Source organism: Protopterus annectens, chromosome 10.part0 (genome assembly GCF_019279795.1).
Source record: "Protopterus annectens isolate FY-2018-M chromosome 10.part0, PAN1.0, whole genome shotgun sequence".
NCBI lineage: Eukaryota > Metazoa > Chordata > Ceratodontiformes > Protopteridae > Protopterus > Protopterus annectens.
The window spans coordinates 186,236,366-186,256,023 of record NC_056744.1 but is presented as its reverse complement, the minus strand read 5'-3'; the positions used below and the strand labels follow the sequence as shown (position 1 = coordinate 186,256,023).

General features: G+C 40.3%; 1 protein-coding gene across 1 annotated transcript in view; it reads right to left on the bottom strand.

Moving 5' to 3' along the window:
• The window catches only part of TTYH2 (tweety family member 2), a 2,201,930-nt gene that overhangs the window by 508,433 nt on the left and 1,673,839 nt on the right, over nucleotides 1–19,658 (bottom strand). Inside the window, exon 7 of the mRNA XM_044085133.1 lies at nucleotides 233–302. Within this exon, the coding sequence (XP_043941068.1) occupies nucleotides 233–302 (70 nt within the window). The remainder of the gene's footprint in view (nucleotides 1–232; nucleotides 303–19,658) is intronic.

Here is a 19,658-nt window from a genome sequence, read left to right as displayed (position 1 = left end):
AAGTTTGATTACATGCACTAAAAATGTCTTCCTGCAAGAGAATGCTAACATTTTATATTTTTTTAAAATGCTGTTGTATTTATTTATAATACAATGAAATGCTGTCTTATAGTCATAACAGCAAATAAACTTAGTGAGGAATAACTATGGCATCTTGTAGTAATAATGCAGTATTCCCACAAGAAAACTGGGAGACCAATCCCTTATTATTAATATTGTACTTTTGTTTTACCTGAGCTGACATCAATGGAAGTCAAGTTTGTGATGAATGTAGTTGGAGCCACACAGAAGTCACTGGTACCCTGGAAAGGAGAGAAAAATATGATCAGAATTTGGAGCCATAGGGCTATTAACATCCCATACATTGCATAAAGTATTTTTTATCAAAAGTAGAAAACGGACTATTGGCTACTGCAGTAAGATACACCAAGGCTTAGTAAAGAAATACCCAGTGATGATTCTACTCCTGTGGTACTGCACATAGCATGGAATTCAAGTATAACTTTTTAAAGCAGTACATGCTGCTTTTGTGAAATATAAGAATTTAGGTGCTATTTAAAAAAGTTTGAAACAAGACTGGAGAAATTAACATTTATCTGTTGAAGAATTGTCCACCCATAGTAAAAGATACTGGAAGGTATATATCCCTGTACCACTTCCTTGTTATAATCAGCTCTGAAATGCTGAACTTTTTTTCTTATGGCGATATACAATGTTTGATGAGGTGCTCATTATATCAATATTCAATACCTGATCAGGGGATGAAGCTTGAAGTACCTTGAACTGTTTACACAAGACAATAAAAACCAAGTGGGTAAATTTCCAAGGTGAGGGTAAATCCAACTTCACTCACAGTCAGGTGGTGATGATCACTATTATACACTCAATTTTTAAAATTATTTTTTTATTTCCATTTTTTATAGCGCCATTGTACAATTTAAATGCCCAGGTGTATTGCAGTGGATGTGAATGCATAAGTGCAATGATGGTGTCTTCCACCATCAAAACTGTGGGAATATGAGAAAACGTATAGGTTCATAGGTTGGTACTGGGCTATCTGCCCGAAGGCATATATTAGCCCAGCCACATTGCGCGGCATTCACCACCCCTTTAGTAGTTGCCTAGACCCTTGTACTAGCAGCTAGTACCCTTGGCCCCTATCTAGTAGTGCTGTTGGTGTGATCCCCAGTGTGAATTTTCTGTTACCCATCCACTCATCAAGGTTCCTCTTGAAGAGTGATAATGAGGGGCTCTCTGTCTTATGTAGATCCGGACCCTGTTCCATAGTAAGGGAAGTCTCTGCGAAGGGAATCTATCCCTCCAGCATGTTCTATTCATTGTTGTGTTGAGGTTTATATCCCTAGAGCGTGTAGCTCGAGTAGATTTGGTTTTGCTAAGATAGAGGATGTTCAACAATTCTGGGTTGATCTACTGCATCAACCCCAACCATAAGATAAATATTTCATCAAGGAACCAAAAATACCTTGTACAATATTTATACATTGCAGATTTAAATAAAAAATGTATTTTCCCCAGTATAATAATACTATATTGGCAAACAATGGGCCATGTGTGCAGCACCCACAGCCACACCTGAAATTTGATGGTAAATTTCACCCACAAATCTATTTAACACTTTTTGCAAAACAATCCACATTAGTTCAGCCAAAATTGCCAACTTCCTGGTTGCAATATTCTTGTCAACCAGTAAAACTTCTTTAAACTATTCAAGACACAATTCTTGTAGAACTACTGAAAATAAGTCTCTAACATTAATCATTACAAACCAGGCCTCCCTGTCATAATGTGTATTTTTCATCTCATTCAGGAAGTGCCGTGAATCAATCAGTACATGAGGAAGCTTTTTCAATATATTTTTTTAATTTCCAAGCTATCCACTTGGCCAGCGGTTCCATTTTTGATCTGCCCACCACTAATATTAAGTCTTAATGGAGGTTCAACAATGTTTTTGTGTACTTTAGGTATCCCAAAAATATGAGGGATCCTGTACCTATCAGTAACATAAACGTAAACATGTTTTCTTCAATATAACCTTCCATTAAGGAATCTTTCAGCCAATAGTCAATCTCACAATATGCTACATTCATCTCAATAACATAAGAAATCTCATAAACCTTATCATCATTTAATATGTTAGACATTCTGCCAACATAGTCATCTTTGTTCATTAACACAACCCCACCTCACTTGTTTGGCTTCATAATCCTAATATTTTCTTCAATAATCAACTCATTTAAAACTGCATATTCAACTATCGACAAGTTTTAGGAGGAGCACCCTTTTGATTTGTAAATCCCTTTTCTCAACTTGTCTCAAATAAGTGCAAAACCAGACAGAGAGTGAGGTTAAAAACACCCTTCTTTTTAAAACAACTAAGTTTTGGAAATTTTGTTCTTTTTCATTCAAAAAATACCCTTAAATTTACATTTAAATCAACGCCAGCATAATTAAACATTAAAATTTTTATTATGTTCTCTCTTTTCTTCATTTGAAATACATTTGACCTTTGCATTAACATCTGTAAGAATTGTCTGCAAAGATCACAGTTTTCTTTTTGAAACCTGGAACAAAATAACTATTTTCACTTTAGTTAGATTAAGCTTTGCCATATAGGTTGCATTCTGACATCCCTTCCATTACAAATGTCTCACAGGGACTTGACCATCATATTTAATATATCTAATGTGCTTTGCTTTGGTGCCTGTGACCTCACCAGGGTCAGCACTTGCTTGATTTAGAGGCTGTGCTGCCAGATACTTTGGTGGAAGAAGTGACCACACATTTGTATTATTATGTTGCTGAGAATGATGTTGCAACAGCTTGTGCTGTGTGCCTGTATCAGAAATGGTCAGTGAGAACAGGAAGTTGTCAGGAGATTGACAGCAAGAGCATTGCTGACTGTGTGCGTGTATGTATATATATATATATATATATATATATATATATATATATATATATATATGTATACATGCACACGTTGTATTTCTATTCCTAACTATGTATGGGCATATGGGTACAAATCTGTGCTAGCAGGCACTTGTATGTGATTAACTTGATCACAAAAAGATAATAAATGTTCTGTTTTTCTGATCACTCAAAAAGAAAAAAAAGGAGGACCAAAACTTTAACAAACCTCTTTAGACATAATTTGCCTGAATAAAAGTACTTACAGTTATATAATTAATTTTCAATAGGGTAATATGTAGGGTTGGGATTAGAGCTAGAGTTAGCACACATCAGTAAGGATGCATGGTGGGGGAGGGGGGGGGGTTCAACTCCCTGTACCACCTTATATGTGCATCCTAACCCTAGCCTTGTTGCTACTCCTAACACAGACCCTACATATTGTCTTACCAAAAACCCTTTTCCTAGCATTACACATGACACTCTGACATGTACCTTATTGTGCATAAACCATTCTCACACACAAAATGTTAAGGCTATAACCTTACTTACCCATTATTTTAACCTTAAACTGGAAACACACACACACACACACACACTCTCCATAACAAACATACACACACATAAAACTTTAAATATCTCTCTCTTCTTAGCCCATACTGAAAAGCTTTGGAATTAAAACAAAGTTCCATGTATTGCCTTAAAAGCTCACACACTACAGTAAGACTCAGAAGCTAATGACATTTTTGGAAGTTGATGAACTTGACTTTGGATTTAAACTGACATCAATATATTCTGTTAACAAGACAGGTATTCAGCAAAATATACTGTAATAGTATCTACAAGGAACAAACAGGGTTCCACAACTAAGATGCGAGTGTTTTGTGATCAACACTAATAACTGCAATCACAGAGTACTGGACTGCTGATCAGTGCTGTCTGTACAAGCATGGCATACTATATGGATACTGCGCATGTATGTATTTATGTGTGTGTATGCTGATGTGGTACATACCTATGTACTGTGTGGATGTGCATGGGCGTATATGCATGTATGAGTGCTAATAACCTTTGGACTGAGTACTATGTTCCTGCAATGCAGCACTTTGTAAACTTGAGTGCTGTATTAAAATAGTCATTCAACCACACAAAGTACAAATTGCACAAAATGTAAACAGTAATACTAATCTGGATTAAAACTGGTTTGTTCACAAGAGTGCAGAACAGCTTTCCTTTAGCACTTTAACAGCATACAACATATCAGTGTAGCATGCTTTCCAGCTGTTTTAAAGTTATTGCAGCATAAAACGGAAGGCAATAGGGTAATGCACAACATTTTTCAGTTGTGCAATGTAGAGTATTTTCTGATAATATAAATCTGATTTTGGTGCTCTGGCTAACTTTAGTTTCTTTCTTTTTTTGTTTCTTTTCCGGTGTGCTGCAGACCTTTTTTCCTAATAAACCATTTTGTTCCAGTGTGCTGCATTTTGTTCTCCATTTGAGTTTGACGTGTTACAGTTCTTGATCACACAATGTAGATATAAGATAGCATTATAAAACTGAATCTGATGCTCTATAAATTTGTTTTTTTCCCCAACTGTTCAAAGAATTTCACAGTATGTCTGTATAAAACTGAATCCAATGCTCTGGTTCACTTTCTCAATTTTATTTATTTATTTTTTTACTTTTTTAGTGGGTTGGAAATCTTTTTTTCTTTCTGAGCCATCTTGTCTTCCTTCATAATATACAACGTGGGGCATCCAGAGTGCAGAAAGCTCATCTCCCCTGAAAAATTATTTCTTGTTTTATGGTAAAAGTTGACATTGCGTGTTGGTGACTTCATTCATGCATTACTGGTGTGAAGCAACTCAGTTTGTGGAATTACTATGACTGTTACCTGCACTCCTAAAAAGTGTTGAGACGTGGCAGTACTGATTACTGTATACCTAATGTGTATTTAAACAGCTGGTGCAGTGTCTTACATATCTGTTTCTGTTTGAACATTTATTATTCAGAGAATGTTCCTTTGCAAGACTTGTTCATAAAGATACATGAAATAACCATGAACAGACTAGTATAATCCCATTAATCTGCTTTGTAGTGCTTCCAAGATATCATGTTCTAATTTGTTGCTACTGAGCGTTCAAAATGTGTTATTTTTTGTTACTCAAGATCATGTACATCAGCTTGTTAGGACTTTAGGTTATGCTACAAATTTACAGATGCAGGACTTTCTGTATTTGTTTCAGATAACATGCTAATTGGCATCAGTTCCTTTTTGACTAGTAGCATTGTTTAAAAACTGGCAATTAAGTTTTACATGGACTGGAGTTTGGAACCATAACATCTTTACATTTTTTACCCAGTTTGTACATCAATGCCAATGACCCAGTACTAAATAAATGAACCTATTTGGATATCTAACTATACAGATGACTTACAAGTCAGAGAAATATAGAACCCCAATATGATCATGTTAAATGAAAGCCTGGAAAACACGTCTTTTTTTGTTTCATTTCACAGAAAGATTGACTTTTTACATTTTTAACTAAAGTTACATATTTTTGTCAACCAAATAAGGTATTTGTGGTTGTAACTAAATAAGAAATACAATTCCAAACAGACAAAAGCTGTAATATTAAGGCTTGTACAGAGCAGCTATTGAAAGTAAAAAGTAAGCAAAGTGTGTGCATGTTTGTGTGTTTTTGAGCATTCATTCTGCAATACTTGGTATTATATCTATCCTTGATAATAAGCAAGCTTACATTTGGAGTCTAGTTCTGAAATCCACATCAGTTCTTATATTAGTAAAATGAGGAAAACAAAGACTACAAATAATAGCTAACCAAATTTATAGGTTTTAAAAAAGTACAGTTTTGTACCTACCATAAATGTAGATGTTCGAGGATCCACATTGCTGCAGTCATAACCTGTGGGTAGTCCGCTGTCCTCGGTCGGCCCGAATACCAAAGTGTTAGGCTGGCGTCGGTCATGGGCGCTCAGAACTGACGTCAGTACGCAGTGGTACTTAAGCGCATGACCAACGCCATATCCTCAGTCTTTCTTGCCCCAGATGTCAGAAGGCCTAAAAAGGAAAGGCCATAGCCAAAATAGAAAACACCCAACAACCAACATAGATAAAATAAAAATTATCCCAAAAGGAACACAGCAACCCCAAACTATAGAGGGGAAGGAGGGAGGGTAAATTGGACTGCAGCAATGTGGATCCTCGAACATCTACATTTATGGTAGGTACAAAACTGTACTATGTTCTTCGTCTCACATTGCTGCAGTCATAACCTGTGGGTAGAATCCCAAAGCAAAGGTAAAGGGAGGCTGGCATAACTAAAAGGCATTAGGAGCTGCTAACATGCCCTGTAAAACTGCAGTGGCAAACCCAGCCCTAGACTTGGAATAAAGAGGGAGATGGTAATGTTTGGTAAAAGTGTGCACTGAACTCCAAGTAGCTGCCTCCAAAATATCCTTAGTAGCTACCCCCCTCAAAAAGGCAGTAGATGTGGCAGTAGCCCTAGTGGAATGAGGTCTGATCCCTGCCGGAACATCCTTTCCATGATGAGAATAACAAAAAGCAATACAATGTCCAATCCACTTAGAAATGGTTTGCTTTGAAACAGCTTTCCCTTGTGAACCCAAAGCAAAAGAAATAAATAACTGTGGAGTCTTCCTGAACTCTTTAGTTCTGCTCAAATAATAGCGTAACTGCCTGTGAATATCCAAAGAATGCAAGACTTTTTCTCCTTTATTTTGGGTTCAGCATAAAAAGTAGGCAAATGAATAGACTGGTTTAAGGCCACATTAGAAATAACTTTAGGCATAAAAGTAGGGTTAGTACGCAAGGACACCCTATCCTTATGGAATATCAGGAAGGGTTCAACTGCCATGAGAGCCTGCAATTCAGATACCCTCCTAGCAGACGTAATGGCCAACAAAAAAGCAGTCTTCCAAGACAAAAACTTCAACTCAAATGTAGCTGCAGGTTCAAAAGGAGGTAAAGTAAGCTTTTCCAACACAAAATTGAGATCCCAGGAAGGAGTAGGAGCTCTACGTGGGGGTCTTATGTTCTTTGCCCCTCTAAGAAATTGCTTAAACAAAGGGTGAGAAAACAAAGGAGGGTCACAATCATAGTGAGCAGAAATGGCTGCAGCATGAACTTTCACAGAGGAGAAAGACAAACCCTTGTCTAATAATTCAGTAAGGTACTGTAGTGTAAAACTCAAATTAGGCACTGAAACATCAAAGCTCTTCGCTGTGCTCCAAAGAAAAAATCTCCTCCATTTATCAGCATAAACTTTTCTAGTACTAGGCCGTCTGGCTTCCAAAATGACATTCAAAACTTGTTGAGGAAGCTGAGACCCCCCAGGATCTAAAACAGAATACGCCAGGCTGTCAGATGCAGGGACTGTACCCTGACATTGAGAAAATGATTGCTTGCCTGGGACAACAGGTGTGGAATTGGTGGCAAAGGCCAAGGAGGCTCCTGTATTAAACTCCTCAGCAGAGGATACCAGTGCTGTTGAGGCCAATCTGGTGCTATTAGAATCATGCAAGGCTTGTCCTGTCTGACTTTCAAGAGTACCTTGGGAAGGAGAGGCAGAGGAGGAAAAGCATAGACGTGAAGGTTGTTCCAACTGAAAGATAGAGCATCCACTTTCCAAGCTTTTGGGTGAAACAACTTTGTGCAAAATTTTGGCAGTTGGAAATTTAGTGGAGAAGCGAACAGATCTATGTCAGGAGTTCCCCAAGCCACTGTCAACTGTTTGAATACACGAGGATCCAATTTCCACTCGTGGGGATCCACAATTTGTCTGCTCAAAACATCTGCTAAGGAGTTCTGTGCTCCTGGCAGAAACCGTGCTTGAAGAGTGATGTGCAACCTCAGAGCAGTCTCCCACAAAATCATAGCTTGTCTGCAAAGAGGGTAAGAATGGGTTCCCCCCTGCTTGTTGATGTACCACATAACAGTTGTGTTGTCTGTTTGAATCAACACCTGTCCTGGTTGAAGTAGATCCTTGAAGGCCATCAGGGCAAATTGGACTGCTAACATCTCCTTCATGTTGATATGCAAATGCTGTAGTCTGGGAGGCCACGTGTCTTGAACCCATTTCCCATTAAAGTGTGCTCCCCAAGCCAGGTCTGAGGCATCCGTCGTTAAGATCTGACTCGCCTCTGGTCGGGTCACAGAGAGTCCCTTGTTTAGGTGACATTCCTGAGCCCACCACAAGAATTCCTTCTGGATGCAAGGTAAAATCTGAATGACAGTGTCCAAATCGTGGCAGTGTTGAGTCCATACATTTTTGAGATACCATTGTAGCTTCCTCATATGCAGTTTGGCATTGGGAAGTACCAGAATGCAAGATGCCATGAACCCCAAGGCTTGAAGGACTGTCCTTGCAGTCAGCCTGGACATTAGGGATAATTGCTGGAAGTACAGGTGAAGATTTCTTTGTTTGTCCGGGGTCAAAAAGGCCATCTGAGAGGCTGTATTCAGTCTCACACCCAGAAAGCACATGTCCTGAGAGGGTACTAGACTGGACTTTGTTTCGTTCACAGAATACCCTAGGCACCTTAAAACTGCCATTACATACTGTAGATGTTGAAGTAACTTGACTTTGTCTTGAGCAAGAATCAGGCAATCATCCAGATAAGGATAAATCTGTGTTCCTCTTAGTCTTAAGAAGGCTATCACAGGAGCCAGGACCTTTGTGAACACCCTGGGCGCAGTAGATAAGCCAAAGGGCAATGCAGAGAACTGATAATGAAAAGTACCAGCCCGAAAACGCAGGAATCTCCTGCAGCTGGGTCTGATAGGAATGTGAAGATAAGCCTCTTTGAGATCCAGAGTTACCATCCAGTGATCTTTGCCTAGAAGAGGCAGAAGTTGCTGTAAAGTTAACATCTTGAACTTTGGAATGTCTAGGTATGTATTCAGAATGGACAAATCCAGAATTGGCCTCCAAGTGTTTCCCTTTTTTGGCACAAGGAATAGGCGAGAATAAAACCCCAGGCCTACTTCTGACGGAGGTACCACCTGGATCTCCCCCATTTGTAAAAGTAAAGAAATCTGTTTGTGAGCCTCCAGTCTTTGCTGAGGAGGTACATCCGGCATGCCTTTGAAAGGAGGCAAGGTGTGAAAATAAAACTTGTAGCCTTGATTTATAATGTCCAGCACCCATTTGTCCTGGGTGACCAAAAGCCAATTCTGCTTGAAAAGAGCCAACTTTCCTCCTAGAGGAGCTGCCAGACAGGCAGAGTCTGGCAGCTGGAAATACAGGTCATTGGGTCTGTTTACGAAAGGGCTGACCCCTGCCCTCACCAGAAGATTGTGCAGGAGAACTCCAAGTCCTAGGCCTGAAAGAACCCTGAGCATGAGCTCTGCCCCTACCACGTCTAGACCTGCCCTTAGACTGAAACTCGGAAGAAGGCTGCTAAACTTAGGAGGCTGCACTTGTAAAAATTCCTTAACTGTCTGCATGGACTTAGCTTTGTCTTCCATTTTTTTCAAAACTGACTCCACAGGAGAACCAAAAAGAACTTCAGATTGTAGACGGGCATCCAAAATTCGAGCTTTAACATGCTCTGTCAAATTTTGATCCTTAAGCCTGGCATGCCTACGAATAAATGAACCAGTAGCAGCCACCCTGGAGGAAGCCTGAAGAGCATCAAAGCCACATTGCAAGGAATGCTTACCAACCTGATCCGAGGCATGAACTAAGTCCTGCAGTTCCTTACACACTATACCCTCAGCTAAAGCATCTACCTTAGATTTCAACTGACCTAACAGAAAGTTCTGGTACTTCAGCATATGAAACTGGCAATTTAAAGCCCTCATAGCTAGCATGGAGGAGGTATACACTTTCTTACCCCACCTGTCCAAAGCCCTAGAATCTTTATCCAGAGGTACTGGATTCTTAACTACCGAAGCCCTGACACCCTTAGGTCCTTAACTAATAGTTTCCGGGTCAGCTCTAGGACTCTTATACAAATATTTATGAGCCTCTGGAACTCTGTAATACCTATCTGGCCTGACAGGGGCAGGGGGTAAAGAATCAGGATTAAGGGAAGCTTCCGAAAAAACATCCTGAACAACATCTAAAACAGGGGGAATAGCCAAAGGTCTATGTTGTGGCAAAAACAAAAATTCCCTAAGCCTCTTACGAGAATCTGAAAAATCCTGACCTTCCCACTTGAAATGCTCCCTCATGGAATGTAGGGTTTCAGAAAAGGAAAAATCTTCTGGAGGAGAAGCAGAAGGACAGGAATCCTCTGCATCCGAATCAGAATAGGGAGGAAAATCCTGAATGTCCTCAGCTGAAGACTCAGAAAAATCTGAGGAATGCTCCAAACCCTCCACATCTGTCTCCATCCTAGGCCTCTTGTCAGGAGGGGGCATAGAACCCCTGATTAAAGTAATCAAATCCTCTGCCATTTTCAGCATATGTTTTTTAGGAACAGAGCCCGAAGAACCAGGGCTGCTGCCTGTACCAGAAAGACCAGATTTAGCTTTAGCAGGGCCCTTGGTGACAGAAGAAGAAGGCCTAATAACCTTTTGTAAAGATGGGACTACAGAAACCTGAGAAGCCCCCTCGGCCTGACCTAACTCCGGAGAGGCCAATTCCTGTAAAATTAAAGGTTCCCCCTGTGATTCAGCCGAGGCCTCGGCTGGATCCACAGATTCAACCATAGTTTCCATAGAACCGGCGTCCGCAACGGACGACTCATTCTGTTTAGACTTTAACGATTTATCTTTTCGCTTCTTTGCAGTAGCGGGCGTCGGAGGATCCGACGGCATGTTGTAGTTACACCGCTTACCGAAAACAAGCCTAGCACAATCTAATCTGCGTTTAATGGTGCGCTTATTAAATCTAGCGCAAAAGCGACACCCGACTACGTCGTGCTCAGGCCCCAAGCAAGGAATACAGAGAGAGTGATAGTCCCTATGAGGTATCTGTTTCCCACAAGAAATACAATTATTAACTTTTTCTGACATCCGGATTAACTGAGGCAAGAAAAGACAAAAATATTCCCCAACGGGGTACTTAGCCCAACTTGGTCTTCGGTCTGAAACTCGAAAAATGAAAATTTCAGGACGCCGAACGGCACTTGCAAACGCTGCTTCTGCTTCGGACCATGCAGCAAGAAAGACTGAGGATATGGCGTCGGTCATGCGCTTAAGTACCACTGCGTACTGACGTCAGTTCTGAGCGCCCATGACCGACGCCAGCCTAACACTTTCGTATTCGGGCCGACCGAGGACAGCGGACTACCCACAGGTTATGACTGCAGCAATGTGAGACGAAGAACATCCTTTGTTACAATTCTATAATCAATGTGTCATTAAAATTTCACTAAAATGCAAATGTGACATGCATACCTGAATACTGAAAGTGTAGACATAAGAGTTAGACAGTTTTTGAGCTTGCAAATAACTGGTTAGAATAATTTAACTGTTGCTATTGAGAGAGAGAGAGAGAGAGTGTGTGTGTGCATTGGATTCATTCAAGCATCACTTACTTATTACATTTAAAATTCTAGGAAGGTTCATAGCAAGCATTGTGAATATATTATAACCATCACAGTTAACCATGGTGTGCAAGATGAAATGCAAACCTATAGAACCATAGACAGAGCAACTCACCCTGCAGGAAGGATATATAATCCGATGCAATTTTTGCAGCCTGTGTTAGAGTGATTTATGCTCGAATAGTGGGGGTGATAGATATGTCAAGAGACATTAAAGGCTTCCTACAGGTATTCATACATGCTTTTCAGACCGATACAAATCCTATTCAAGAGCACACAAATCATGGGTAACAAGTATTGTGTATATCTGAATGAGGGATTACACGTATTGTTTTTTTATTAGGCTAATCAGCATTGCTTATGAAAGGATATGTCAACAAGAGAATCAAGAGAAATTGGAGCATTAACCATCATTTTTGTCAAGGAAAATTATTTAAAAGCAGGATGGGGATTGGTTTAAACTGTAGTGATGCACTTTCCATGCCATATGTGAGAGTTGCACAATAATATATGATAGGTATACAGAAACTCTAACAAACATTCTAAGGAACTTTGTCCATAGGTTCATATGTGTTTACTAGGCTAATGACAACAAGGGCCTTTTTAAGCCTAGCCATGCATCCCAAATCTCTGAGAAGTTATGATACCCTTGATAAGTGTAAGCATGGGCCTGGGAGATGAACCATTTACAGGTTACCCGTGTCCATTAGAGACATAGGTGCCAAACCAGCGGTCCAAGGACTGATCCCTGAGGGACTCCACTTGTGACTGGCTCCTTTGTAGAGGTGGACTTCCCAATTCTAACTTCCTAGATCCTGTCTGAACCAGTTGGCTATCCACTGGGTGACATATGGGTTTGTACCTAACCTCTTGAGTTTAACTATGCCTGAGTGGCGTATTGTGTGAAGTGCCTTGGCCAGGTCAAGGTAGGCAGTGTGAATGATTTTGCCTTCATCCATTGCTTTGGTGACCTTCTCAAAGAAGTCCACTAGGTTGAGTAGGCATGATCTGCCCTTGATGAAACCAAACTGGGTTGGTTCCAGTGGCTGGAGGTTTACTATATCTCTACTGATCATCTCCATGATAATTCTTTCAGTGAGACTTAAGGGTCTGTAGATTCCCATCTTTGTGCATAGGGAATACTGTTGCCTTTCTCCATTCATGAGGCATGAAGCCTGTTTGGGGACTACAGTTAAACAGTAATTCCAGAGGCCCTGATAAGTCATGTTTCATGCTATTTAGAAGGTATCCTGGGATATTGTCTGGGAACACTGATGCAGTGTTCTTGGTCTTAGAGAGAGCATTAATGACCTGTTCCCTAGTGATAGTAGGGGGAGTTATATTTTATATTTCCTGAGGGAAGTTTGAGGGGGAAAGAGGAGTAAAGCTGGAGCTGAATTTATCAGCCAGGAGGTTTGCTATATCTTCTGGCTCAGTATAGGTGGCTCCATTTACAATGAGCTCTGCACAAAATTGTGTATTGCCTTTGAGATTGCGGACATAGCTAAAGAATGATATATAAAATACAGCAGATACTAAAGTGGTTAGCTTACATACAGGCACAAATAAGAAGGGATCCATAAGAAGGAAGGAGATGAACTCCGGAGTTCTAATGTAATATATATCCATATTGTGCATATTGTAAGTTTTATATTATTTTGCATTAACTATTTATCTTTTAGCCTGTTCTTTAAATCCACTAATGTATTGTGTTACGGCCTTTAACTCTGAGAAATATTTGGAACTAATGACCACCAAAACATTTTGTTTTTCAACAGATTTATTAAATTAAAAGAAGGAGCAAGGTTTAAGTGAAGGCAGGAATTGAACAATTTATGTTATTTTGATGTGTATAATCATTAATAAAGAAAACATATATGTAATGTATAATACATGAATATAAAATATTAATTTGTTTTTTATCTATTTTATTTATTTATTTTTTTAATTTCTCCAAGTCTTTTGGGTTTCTATTACCATGATGGGAATGGACCTCATTCCTAAGTCAAAGTACGATTAAAGTTAATGAAATTAGTATTGTTTCAATCTTTGATGTCAGTCAGAAGTACTCTTTGCAGCACCCGCAATGTGCCCAGTAATGACTCCTACAATTCATATGGAGTTACATGTACTGGTAACATATCTAAATATGATTGTACATTCTTTTTCACAAGACCCGTTGCTCCTACTACTATTGGAACTGTCTGGGTATCTTTCTTCCACACTGCTCCCATTTCCGCCTGCAAATCTTGATATTTTATGACTGTGTCCCTCTGTACACAAGACACTGCAGTCACTGGGTGTAGTGATTTCAATGACCAATGCTACTTTTTGTCTTCTTTTCATGGACCGGACCACTAAATCTGGTTTTCTCACATCTGTTTTTTGGACTGCTGGTAATGGGTGATCCCATGGATATAGACCATCATTTTCTATGATGCTTTGTGGCTCATGTTTCTAGTGTTTTTCAGCCACTTTAATACCATAACATTTGCATAATCCCCAGTGCAACACTCTTGCTACATTATTATGCCTTTCAATATAAAGTCCTTCTGCCATTAGTAAGTCACAACCAGCAACAAGGTGTCTGCAACTGTTTCCAGTTCTGTTTTACAAAACCTACATTTACATTTGTCTGTTTTTCCCACATGTTCAATGGACTTTGTAAACCAATGTGTACATAGCCACTATCCTGGGCCGCCAATATTAGCCTTTCATCTTTTGGTTTGAATTCACATCTCCTTAACCATTCCTGCATTCGATCCTGATCGACATGAGGTTCTTCCAAGAGTTTTCTATCCTTACCACTATATTTATGCATTTTCCACATTTCTTGCCTTCTCATCTGATTCTCATCTGATCCTCCAGCTTATATTCTTTCTTTTGTTTTTTTGGCACATTCAGTTACTGCCTGATTTTTATCTGCTTCTGGTTCAATTTCCATTCCTGCTTGATGCCGATATTCTGCTAGACTAAGAAGGGAAGTCATCTTTGATTTATTCTCCTCATGTTTCAAAACTTTCACTACATTTGTGTTTTGTGAGATCAGATGTGTGCAGTCCCATGACTGTAGATCTATACATGTAATCATTTTTAAGGAGGCCCATACCTCCTTCAGAATGGGGAATATATCATCTTGGTATGCACTGATTTTTATAAATCATTTGAGGAGCATAAAGCATCCCTTCTTGTTTTCTTATCTAATCTATCCAACACCTTTTGGGGCCAGTCAGTCACTCCAAAAATGTAAGTTAGGACAGGAAGAGAAAATTGGTTTATAACTTGAATTTTCTTCCTAGATGTCAAAGATGTTTTCAGAATTAATTTAAGTCTTCTAAAATATTCCTTACTAAGTTTTATTCACATTTGTTCATGTTTTATAGGATCACAGGAAGTTACTAGGCTATTGGTCCTAAGGCTCGTATAAGCCTAGCCAAGAGGGTAGCCCATGTTTAGCAAAGTCATTAGCTGATGCCCCTGTCCAGCAGGGACACGGGTGGAATCCCATGGATGCATTTTCTGTTTCCCATCAAATTATCCATGCTGCACTTAAAAAGGGGTAAAGAGGTACTCTGCTTGACATGGACAGGGATTCTATTCCACAGATGAGGGAGTCTCTGTGACACAAATCTGTCCCAGCAACAAGTCCTATTGATGTCACAGACCAGGCTGGGGCTGCACATGTGGGTTACTTAAGTGGAGCTTGACTTGCGGATATGCAGCAGTCCCCATCAAGGTAGGGTCCAAGATTGCCTTGTATGCCAGACACAGGTCACCTCTGAGGAGTCTGTATGAAACTGAGTAGAGGGATAGGGCTTTTAGCCTGTGTATGGCAGATTTTTGAGGCCTTGAATTCTCCTGGTGAGGAACCTCGGTGGTCTCTCCAGCTCCTGCATGTGCTTTGTAAGTTACATGCCAAAAGGGACACTGTACGCAATAATGGGCCTTGTAAGGTACATGCCAAAAGGGACACTGTATGCAATAATGGGTCTTGTAAGGTACATGCCAAAAGGGACATTGTATTCAATAATGGGATGTTATGACCACCTTTGTCCCTGGATGAGATACCCTTACTTATAAGGTGGGCTGTGTAGAAAGCTTTCCATACAACAGAAGCAACATGGTGGTCAAAAGTTAGGTTGCTATCAACCTGGGTGCCCAAATCCCTCACAACTGATTGCGTGCTTAGGACATTGTTATTAATGTGATAATTTGTGGGGACAATCACTCTCCCCAAAGGGGATGATGATACATTTTTTGGTATTCAGCTTGAGGCCATGTTTCTGGCACCAGTCATTTGTTTGGGTGTGACCTTCTTGGGGGATGTCCACACATTACTAGGGGAATTGATGACAGTGCCCAGCTTGCAGTCATCTGCAAACTTGGTCAGCCATAGCCTACTGGTTTTGGCCTGCACCTCAGAAAAGAAGATCCCAAATAACAGACATCCCAAGACTGAACCCTGGGGTACATCACTTATTATGGGTCTACTGCTTGAGGTGGCTTCCCTATTTTGAGTAGGTGGGTTCTATCAGTCAGCCAGTTAGCTGCCCATCTGGTAACATATGGATTGATGCCTAGTTGAGAGAGTTTATTATGCCTGAGTGGGTAATAGTGTCAAAGGCATTGGCCAGGTCAAGGTAGGTGGTGTGCACTGTCGCCCCTCATCCAAGCCTTTGGTGACTGTCTCAAAGAAGTTGACCAAATTTAACAGACACGACCTCCCCTTGATGAAGCCAAACTGTATGTGATCGAGTATTTGAAGGCTGCCAATTGTCCTTGTTAATGAGGTCAATGATAATCCATTCCATGGCCTTGCAGATCAGGCTAGTTAGGCTGATGGGTGTCCTAACTAACAACCCCACATTGCACCCTCACACAGTCTTCCAGACACCTTAAGTGACCACAACATAATATACTTTATACGTAGCAGAACAAGCATATTCAAAACAACTATATATCCACTAGAAACACAAACAAATTCTCTCCTGAGGTCCTCAACACTTTACTCTGTAACTGTGACTGGACCCCCCCCCCTAAAAACCCTCCCACTTGACCAGGCTGTAGCATATTTCAACAAAACATTTCTACAACACCTAGACACTGTCGCTCCATTGCGCAAAATCAAGGTTAGAACCTCTACAAACCCCTGGCTCATTAAAGAAACCAAACAAATCCTCAAGTCCAGAGACACTGCCTGGCTTTACTATCAAAAAAACAAAGAAACACAAAGCCTAAGTACCAAGAACTGCGCAACCGTGCAAAAAATGCATTAGGCTGGACAAAAAAAAATCCTAATGCACAACATTACAAACTAAATACCAACACAACCCGCAAAAAGTTTGGAAAAATGTAAACCAGCTACTAAAATCCACCCAAAAGGCTACCCCCAAACCAACCACCCCTGACACTAAAGTTCCCATTGAAACACAATTCAACTCGCACCTTTGTGAACTCAATTCTATCCTTAGTATCCCAGGACAGTTCCTTCCTCACTATCCCACCCAACACAAACAACACTAATACAAGCTTTACCCTCAAAACAGTTTCCACCACTTCAATCAAAAGCATGCTCTCCAAACTAAAAACCTTATCAACAGCAGCCGACCTACTCCCCAGCTATTTCTTGAAACTCACAGCAGACGCTATTGCTATCCCAGTCTCCATTCACATAAACAGATTAATTGTTGAAAACTATGTGCCCAAACTCTGGAAAATATCCTATGTTACACCCATACATAAAGGCAGAACCTCCACTGAACTTAACTACAGACCCATTGCTTTACTCTCCCCACTGGCCAAAATCCTAGAAAAATGCATCCATACCCAGATGCTAAACTATCTCCTAGACAGCAACATCCTGTCACCTACTCAGCATGGTTTCAGACCTGCCCATAGTACCACTACAGCCCTCCTCTGCTTCACAGACACAGTAAACCATCTCAAAAATGAAGGCCTACAAGTGTCAACTCTTTTTTTGGATATGTCCAAAGCATTTGACATAGTCTCACACCAAATCCTGCAAACAAACTAAACCAATATCATCTATCAAATTCCACTCTTACCTGGTCCCAAAGCTACTTAACTGACAGGTACCAAGCTGTGAAATGGGAAAATTCTCTCCCTCCTCAGCTGCCCATAACTATAGGAGTCCCACAGGGTTCTGTCTTAGGACCACTACTATTCACAGTCTTCACAAATGACCTCCACACAGCATGCATCTATAATTCAGTATGCAGATGACACTACCTTAATCTGTGCTGCACAAAACATTCCCACCCTCCTGCAAACAACTCAACTAGCATTCTCTGACATTGAAAACTACCTTACCAAAGCCCAACTTATCCTCAATCCAAAGAAAACTCCGCTTATGATTATAACCAGTTCTAACAAAAACACTAACAGTCAATTCACTATCTACTCCACAATTGCTACTCCAATTGCTCCAGTGGCACAGGCTAAGCTATTGGGAATAACCATAGACTCCCACCTAAAATTTGATAGTCATCTCAACTTAACTATTAAAAAAGTACATGCCAAACTGGGGTCACTCTACCGTATCAAACCATTTCTTACCAGCAACGCAAGATCAGCCATTGCTCGCTCCCAACTTCTATCCACTCTACTCTATGCATCTCCCATTCTGATTAATCTCAACAAAACTGAACTAAGCAAAATGGAAGCCTGCTATAACAGAATTGCCCGCTTTGCTGCAAATTGCTCATATAGAACTCATCACTGTACTGCTTTGAGACCGCTCCACTGACTTGAACTGCCCAACCTCCTAACCTGCAATAAGCTCTGCCTCTGTCATTCTATCTATTACCACCCCAATAAGTTTTCTGCCCTCAAAAACCTAGTACATCACTCAGCCAAAAGGCCTTTAGATCATCAAGCAAACTACCACTAGAAGTCACCAACAGCTACAATAGCTTTGGAGATGCACTATATAGTAGTTCAGTGGCTAAAAAATGGAACTGTGTCCCTACTAGCATTCAAAACACATCATCCAAAGCCTCCTTTAAATACCTCATCAGACAACATCTCAAGGAAAGTTGGCAGTGCCATGATTGCTCCCTAGGCTAGTGAAAGCGGATAACATATACATACTAAATCTAGAGCACTTGATAATAGTTTTCAATCTTACTCACAAACATTGGCTAATCAACAATGTATGTACTGTACCGGTGTACTATGTATGTATTCTACCTACGTTCCAAATTTCAGCTGTACACCACAAATCTATTAATTACCTTTATTTTTAAAATTAATATTTTTTTGTTTGTTCTCTCCACTGTAACTGTTTATGTGCCGCATACCACTGTAAAAACATGTCTCTTGTAATTTGTGTGTATACTGATCATGTCTAAATAACTAAATGTGTCTGTAATTTTTCTTTGTGGAGCTTTTCTCCCCAGGCCTCTGCTGAAAAAGGGCCTTTTCGGCTCAGTCAGACACCCCCAGTTAACAAATGTAAAATAAATAATTAATTAATTTCCTGGATCAGTGGATGCTCCACCTTTGTGCAAAGGGATGACCATGGACATACTCCACTCAGCTGGGACAAAGTTGGTACTCGGGCTGTGGTTGAATAGGTCACCTAATGGTTCTGCAAGGCCCTGCCTGAGTTCATGTAGGATGCAGCCTGTGATGTTATTGGATCCCATGGAGGCTGTATTTTTTTTTGCCTTTGAGTGCAGTGAAGACCTGTTCCTAGATTTACTGATGAGGGGGGACAGAGGGGTGTAGTTTTCCTTGAATCTGTCAGCCAGCAAGTTTGCAATATCCATGGCATTTTTACATGTGGTGTCCTTGACCACCAGTTCTGAACAGATCTAGGTGCTTCCTTTGAGATTGCGAACATATGTGAAGAAAGCCTTATGACAGACTCTGGTAGATGTGGTCAATTTGAGGATTTCACTAGTGCTCTTATTTGCTTGTTTAGGCTAAGGAGAAATTGCTTCCAATTGGGAACTTGCTCCTTCCTGGTCCTGGACTGCATTTTTTTCCTTTTGTTACAGAGTTTATTTATTGCAGATGTCCACCGGACAGGTTTTACTCTTCCTTGCAGAGGATGATTTAGTCCTGTCCTGATTCCATGCATCTATATAAATGCTCATATAGTGCTTTGGTATAGTTCTGGATACTAGTGCAGTTCCTAGAGAGGGGGAGGGGGCTGTGAAGTTGTTTAT